We start from the raw sequence: 8,241 nt of genomic DNA on the forward strand, positions 1-8,241 counted from the left end.
TGTTACAGACATAGAAATGGCACCCGTAACTTGGGTGATTTTGATGGCTGTAAAGAGATAATTAATGTGACTGATTTAGATAAGGAAGGGAGGGGAAAAATTAGGAACCTTACCATCCCTCTGACTGATGTGTGGTGGGCATGCACTAACAAAGGGAGCATTCGACAGACATTACCAGAAAGATGGGTGGGTACTTGTGCACCAGTATTGTTGGTCCAAACCTGTAAGAATTAGTCATCAAAGACCAGTGACAGGAAGAATAATCAGGAGGAGGAGAAACATAGGTCAGGAAGGAAATAGCCCAATTTGGATAGATGGTATAGGCATCCCCAGGGGTGTTCCAGACTAATACAAAGCTATGAATCAAATATGGGAGGGTTTTACCACAACATTTTTCTGGTGGGTGACAATAAACAAAAATATGGATTGGATAAATTATATCTATTACAACCAACAACGATTTATTGACCAGACTAGAGATGCAGTAAAGGGGATCTCCGAGCGATTATCCGCCATCCCGCTCATAACTTAGTAGAGGTTGGTTCTAGATCAGGCAGAAAGGGCCGGTGTCTATAGAATGATAAACCATTGTTGCACATTTATCCCTAACAACACCACACTGGATGGGACAGTCACCAGAGCTCTTACAGAATTAACTGCACTAAGTGAAGAATGAACTGAGAACTCAGAAGTTAGTACATCGTGGATAGGGTGGTTTGAGGAAATATTTGGTAAATGGAAAACCATAGCAGCCACCATCTTAGGAGCGGTCAGTGTTTGTATGGGTATTCTTGTATTATGTGGTTGTTGTCTTGTTCCCTGTGTCCGAGGATTGGGGAGTCAGGCGTTGGTGAAATGCAGTATCTAAACAATGATGAGAGATGGACTGACTCCGGACTCTGACCAGGGGAATGTGAAAACGATCCTCCAGGCTTGGTGGATGACGAGGATTTGGACCCTGAAAGACCGCAATTGGATGAAATGTTTATTAGTTCTGACGTGATCTCTGAGATTAATCATGCTTGTAAAATACATTTATCCTGAATGTGAAGACCTTTAGTCAAAGGGGTGGATTGTTAGATTAATTTGTATTTTAAGAATAATGACTAAAGGATTTCACCCCAAATACAGTATAAATGTGTAAACTGTGTTACAATTATCAACCCACTAACAGAGGGGGGGGCGGGACTAAACATTCCAGGGTGAAGGAGAAAGGTGGAAACTGTTTAAGAAAGCCTCCTAAAGGTGGGCGGAGCAAAGTGCCTTTGTGTGTCAAGAGGTATAAAACAGGAGTGTATGGGTTTTGGCGCCAGAGCTCTCCATGAATAAAAAGACAGATCATTCTTGTTGGTTGTGGACCTTGAATAATTTATGATTAAAACTAGAGCCTTACAACCTCTGGTAATGATTCAAGCTTAGGTTGAATTAGAGATAGAAATTCTCTTAACAAATGTAAAGAGGTGTTTTTTTACTTTGTGGTCTGAAGATTCTGCATCTTCTTATCCTAATAATCTTGACCTGCTTACACCCGCACAACATGCAGTACTGCTTCCATATACCTTAGATTCATACAAACCAACATGTAAATCAACAACTTTGTCTACTACTAATAATTAATACTATTACATCAACTGCTAATACTACTACTAATGTTACTGTTACTACTACTACTACTACTACTGCTATAATTTAACAGCGAACACATTGGACCTTATACATTACAGTACATCACGGTATATCAAATCAAATCAAATCAAATCAAATTGTATTGGTCACATGCGCCGAATACAACAGGTGCAGACATTACAGTGAAATGCTTACTTACAGCCCTTAACCAACAGTGCATTTATTTTTAACAAAAAAAGTAAAAATAAAACAACAACAAAAAAAGTGTTGAGAAAAAAAAGAGCAGAAGTAAAATAAGGTTACATGGTTACATAAAGAAATAGATTTATAGTGACATTTTCATAGTGCAAATTAATTGTGCAAAGTGTAAACATTACCATCAACCTAATTTTAGTCTTGCAGAGTGATTGAATATTGTCGTGGTTTGAGATCTTCACAGAGTGTGAGCTAACGTTAGCTAATGCTCAATCACCTCAGCAGCTTACTGTCTCTCCGACTGACTGACCGGCTCCCTCTGAGACCATTCATTTTTTCATTTGACTCATTTAGCAGACGCTCTTATCCAGAGCGACTTACAGGAGCAATTAGGGTTAAATGCCTTGCTCAAGGGCACATTGACAGATTGTTCACCTAGTCGGCTCGAGGATTCGAACCAGCGGTTACTGGTCCAATGATCTTAACCGCTAGGCTACCTTCCACCAACAATGCTTCCTTCAGTCAGGAGGGAGCTTCCTCCATCAATGCTTCCTCCGTTCTGAATACTATCTGATCTGTTTCAACTCCCAGATTACCATCTGTCCATCAGCTCCCATCCTGACTGACTGACTTGCAGAATGTTTTATTGTTTTTTGTTCAAATGGCTTGTATGTGCTGCAATTAAGCTTTTAGCTGCCGAGTACGGCCTACATGAATGAATTAATGAATGAATGAATGGATGGATGAATAAATGAAATGTTCGCATCGCATAAAGAGTGAAACAATTTAAAGGTAAAAATCTATACATAATAGTAAATAAGTTTATCCAAACAATAATTATATCGCTAGAGCAGTAAAATAATATATACACATACATACACACTGTATATATACACATACAGTAACAGGACTGCCATTTCTGAGGCTGGTAACTCTAATGAACTTATCCTCTGCAGCAGAGGTAACTCTGGGTCTTCCATTCCTGTGGCGGTCCTCATGAGAGCCAGTTTCATCATAGCGCTTGATGGTTTTGCGACTGCACTTGAAGATACTTTCAAAGTTCTTGAAATTCTCCAGATTGACTGACCTTCATGTCTTAAAGTAATGATGGACTGTCGTTTCTCTTTGCTTATTTGTGCTGTTCTTACCATAATATAGACTTGGTCTTTTACCAAATAGGGCTTTCTTCTGTATACCCCCCCTACATTGTCACAACACAACTGATTGGCTTAAACACATTAAGAAGGAAAGACATTTCACAAATTAACTTTTAAGAAGGCACACCTGTTAATTGAAATGCATTCCAGGTGACTACCTCATGAAGCTGGTTGAGAGAATGCCAAGAGTGTGCAAAGCTGTCATCAAGGCAAAGGGTGGCTATTTGAAGAATCTCAAATATAAAATATATTTGGATTTGTTTAACACTTTTTTGGTTACTACATGATTCCATATGGGTTATTTCATAGTTTTGATGTCTTCACTATTATTCCACAATATAGAAAATAGTAAAAATAAAGAAAAACCCTTGAATGAGTAGGTGTTCTAAAACTTCTGACTGGTACTGTACATACATACACACACATACATACATACATACATACATACATACATACATACATACATACATACATACATACATACATACATACACACATACATACATACCTACACATACACACACATACATACATACATACATACATACATACATAACATACATACATACATACATACATACACAACATATACAGATAAATAAGTACAGAAAAAAGAAACCGAAGGCATTTGAACCCAGTCTGGCATAAAGAGAAGATTCATATAGGAGACAAGCCTATACACAATTTATATACACACGTGCCATTTACCACATAGAAGCTAAATATCTTAATAATTTAATTACAGGTAGCCCTGTATCTTTTATTCCAGGCTTTATCTAAATATTCCGTAAATGGAAATACACAATGGACAAAAAAACATTTCAGATTCTCCTCATCGCTCAGCCACATCATGCCAGGGTATATCTGGTGTGCTTTCTGGAATAAGACCTAGCGTATATAGTGGTAGAAAGGGCAATAGAGGATAAAATGAGTTTCATTCTCTATTTCTTCGAGGTCACAATAGTTACATAGTCTTTCATCTTCCATTTCACCACAATACCGACCTGTTTCAATACACAGAGGCAATATCCCTGATCTTACCTGTGCACATAGCGATCGCTTGCTTTCAGGTAGGTTATACATAATATATCTCTCACACACAAATTCACCCTTAATCAAACAAAATATTTTCAATTTGGGTTTAGGATTAATCTCCTCCACCCATTTTTTCCCCATATTGCATCAACAGTTGTTTTTTTAATAATATCTATGTCTCCCTTACTTTGGTTTTCGTACAGATGTTCACAGTCAGACTGTTGGACAAGGTCAGACATTTCAGTTGACCAGGCTCCCCCTATGGATAGATCCCATTGAAAAACTTCACTAGCTGTACATGTAATAATAATAAAAACCAGTTAACCTAAATCTGGCTAGCACTGTGAATCTAACTAATAACTCACTGTACAGCTGATGTGGAGGACGTGGGTAGAAGAACCACAACAAACCTTCTTTCCATAATGTTTATTGTACATGGAACATCAATGTGGTGCTGACTGGTGATTGGCCCACGCTACTGCCAATCACCCCACACAGTAGGCGGGATATAAAATCAACAGAATGCAGTACCAACTACCACACTGGAGAGAGAGAGAGAGAGAGAGAGAGAGAGAGAGAGAGAATCTATGTGCACGTGTACCTGTGGCACGGTCTGATGTGAGGGGGTGTGGTGGGCGTAGCTGCACTCAGCTGGGAGGTTCAGGGTTAAAGACGAGCTCACTGTCCAGGAAACTCAATTGAATGAAAACCCTAAAAACCACTGTGCGTGTGTGTGTGTGTGTGTTACCCTTCGGTCAGTGCTACATAAGGCCTCTCTACAGTCCAACAACCCCAACATTATTATAATAACAACCCTGACAACCACTCACCACCAGCTATAAGGCTCTACAGCAACCACCGCTCACACACTGACCCAGAACTGCTGACTTAGGATCAGTTTACCCTGGCCAAGTCATCATCAATACCATCAGGAGCTCAACCACCACTGGCCCTGGAACGGTTGTTAGATGAATAAAGTAACCACAGGCTATAAGTACAGACAGGAGCGCTTAGTTGTGAACGTTAAGTTATTCTTGTCCATTTGCTGTGCCGCAGAGAGCCAGTTAGCCAGCTGTCACATAACTATTCTGGTTCATAGAAGTTAGCCAGCTAGAGCTAAGCTATTCTGGTTCATAGAAGTTAGCCAGCTGTCACATAGCTACTCTGGTTCATAGAAGTTAGCCAGCTAGAGCTAAGCTATTCAGGTTCATAGAAGTTAGCCAGCTGTCACATAGCTATTCTGGTTCATATAAGTTAGCCAGCTAGAGCTAAGCTATTCAGGTTCATAGAAGTTAGCCAGCTAGAGTAAGCTATTCTGGTTCATATAAGTTAGCCAGCTAGAGTAAGCTATTCTGGTTCATAGAAGTTAGCCAGCTAGAGCTAAGCTATTCTGGTTCATAGAAGTTAACCAGCTAGAGCTAAGCTATTCAGGTTCATAGAAGTTAGCCAGCTAGAGCTAAGCTATTCTGGTTCATAGAAGTTAGCCAGCTAGAGCTACGCTATTCAGGTTCAAAGAAGTTAGCCAGCTGTGACATAGCTATTCTGGTTCATAGAAGTTAGCCAGCTGTCACATAGCTATTCAGGTTCATAGAAGTTAGCCAGTTAGAGCTAAGCTATTCAGGTTCATAGAAGTTAGCCAGCTAGAGATAAGCTATTCAGGATCATAGAAGTTAGCCAGCTGTCACATAGCTATTCTGGTTCATAGAAGTTAGCCAGCTAGAGCTATGCTATTCAGGTTAATAGAAGTTAGCCAGCTGTCACATAGCTACTCTGGTTCATAGAAGTTAGCCAGCTAGAGCTAAGCTATTCTGGTTCATAGAAGTTAGCCAGCTGTCACATAGCTATTCAGGTTCATAGAAGTTAGCCAGCTAGAGCTAAGCTATTCTGGTTCATAGAAGTTAGCCAGCTAGAGCTAAGCTATTCAGGTTCATAGAAGTTAGCCAGCTAGAGCTAAGCTATTCAGGTTCATAGAAGTTAGCCAGCTAGAGCTAAGCTATTCTGGTTCATAGAAGTTAACCAGCTGTCACATAGCTACTCTGGTTCATAGAAGTTAGCCAGCTAGAGCTAAGCTATTCTGGTTCATAGAAGTTAGCCAGCTGTCACATAGCTATTCAGGTTCATAGAAGTTAGCCAGCTAGAGCTAAGCTATTCTGGTTCATAGAAGTTAGCCAGCTAGAGCTAAGCTATTCAGGTTCATAGAAGTTAGCCAGCTAGAGCTAAGCTATTCAGGTTCATAGAAGTTAGCCAGCTAGAGCTAAGCTATTCTGGTTCATAGAAGTTAACCAGCTAGAGCTAAGCTATTCAGGTTAATAGAAGTTAGCCAGCTGTCACATAGCTATGCAGGTTCATAGAAGTTAACCAGCTAGAGCTAAGCTATTCAGGTTCATAGAAGTTAGCCAGCTGTCACATAGCTATTCTGGTTCATAGAAGTTAGCCAGCTGTCACATAGCTATTCAGGTTCATAGAAGTTAGCCAGCTAGAGCTAAGCTACTCTGGTTCATAGAAGTTAGCCAGCTAGAGCTAAGCTACTCTGTTTCATACTTCATACTCTTGGCAGAGAGATGGAGTTCGTACTGAGATGTACAGCTCAGTATGTGTGTGTGTGTGTGTGTGTCTCACCTGAAAGCGTGGCAGGTCTGGAGGTTTGAAGTTGTTGGGGGAGCAGCCGCACCAGTCGACGATGTGTTTGTACTGACACTTACAGCCAAGCTTCCTGTTCCAGTTGGTGATACGCAGGTTGTTGTCCACCATACTCTTACAGAAAGCACTGTTCTCTAGTACTGTGTGGAAGAACGACTAGAGAGAGACAGAGAGAGAGAGAGAGAGAGAGAGACAGAGAGACAGAGAGAGAGAGAGAGAGAGAGAGAGAGAGAGACAGAGAGAGAGAGAGAGAGAGAGAGAGAGGGAGAGAGAGAGAGGAGAGGAGAGAGAGAGAGGGAGAGAGAGAGAGAGAGAGAGAGAGAGAGAGAGAGAGAGAGAGAGAGAGAGAGAGAGAGAGAGAGAGAGAGAGAGAGAGAGAGAGAGTGAGAGGAGAGAGAGAGAGTGAGAGGGGAGAGAGAGAGAGGGGGGGTGTATTAATACATTGTTGATATGCAGGTTGTTGTCCACCATACTCTCACAGTGAGGTGGGGGGGGTGAAAATATGTTAGATAGATAGTCAGTAGTGTGCAGTTTGTGGTGATTGCGTAGTGTGTGTGTGCAACAGATGTGTGTGTGTTATAGGTGTGTGTGCGTGTGTGTGCATGTGTGTGTGTTACCTCGGCAGGCAGCAGTGTGTATGCGTAGAAGCGCTTCATGCTGACGACCAGCTCATCCTGAGAGTTGATGATGTAATCCACAAACATGCGGTTCAGAAGGAACCAATCGGAACCTCCGTCCACCGCAATGCCTTCTGGGATCTTGCGGTCGCCTAGGCGCCACATGTGTGTGTCACACTCGAAGAAGAGCCGGTCCAGACCCTGCTTACGGATGAACCTGGAAAGGACACACAAACACACACACACCATTAGTTTACTACCTACATTTGGTATATAGGTTTAGGAGATGATATTTAGTGAGTGAGTGTGTGACAGAGAGAGGAGAGACAGGAGAGAGAGGAGAGAGAGAGAGGAGAGTGAGAGAGAGAGAGAGAGAGAGAGAGAGAGAGAGAGAGAGAGAGAGAGAGGAGAGTGAGAGAGAGAGAGAGGAGAGTCTGTCATGTGTCTCACCGTGTGTTGTCTCTGCCGTGGGATTTGATGAAGTTCATGTCCCGGTACTTTGTCAGGAAACCCACCAGCTGCTCATTGGTCCTGGGGAGGGCAGACAACTGTCAATCAGTCACACAGCCAATCAACGGGGAGCACACATAGGCCCAATTCCAAATCAACCCCTTGGACCCTAACCAGGCACTGTAGGTATGAAAGGTTTACGGTTTCCACACACTCAACGTGCCTAGATCTAGGCGCATGCGTGCTCTTGGGTGAAGTCAGATTTTTTTAGCTATGTGCACCTTTTGTAACATGATTCCCTCGCCGGTCCATGTGTTCCTAGACACCCGAATAGCAACATACACAAGGGGGCAATAGCAGGGATTTTCTTCTTCTTGTTGTCTTCCCATTGTTGTAAAAGGAAACGAGATTTACGTTCGAAAGCATTAGCACCGCTGTTAGCGAATTTCAATGAAAAACGACTGCATATTTGCCAGTTGGCTGTAGGCTACTCCGCTAGTTGGCTAAAAACAGCAAGCAAG

The 8,241-nt window shown here is 41.7% G+C and overlaps 1 protein-coding gene across 1 annotated transcript in view; it reads right to left on the bottom strand.

The window, feature by feature from the left end:
• The window catches only part of LOC121570166 (xylosyltransferase 1-like), a 50,856-nt gene that overhangs the window by 17,068 nt on the left and 25,547 nt on the right, over window positions 1-8,241 (bottom strand). Inside the window, exons 5-7 of the mRNA XM_041881665.2 lie at window positions 7,721-7,801; window positions 7,271-7,487; window positions 6,633-6,809 (exon numbers count right to left, since the gene is read on the bottom strand). Coding sequence (XP_041737599.2) covers window positions 6,633-6,809; window positions 7,271-7,487; window positions 7,721-7,801 — 475 coding nt within the window. The remainder of the gene's footprint in view (window positions 1-6,632; window positions 6,810-7,270; window positions 7,488-7,720; window positions 7,802-8,241) is intronic.

This window comes from Coregonus clupeaformis, chromosome 7 (assembly GCF_020615455.1).
Source record: "Coregonus clupeaformis isolate EN_2021a chromosome 7, ASM2061545v1, whole genome shotgun sequence".
Taxonomy (NCBI): Eukaryota; Metazoa; Chordata; class Actinopteri; order Salmoniformes; family Salmonidae; genus Coregonus; species Coregonus clupeaformis.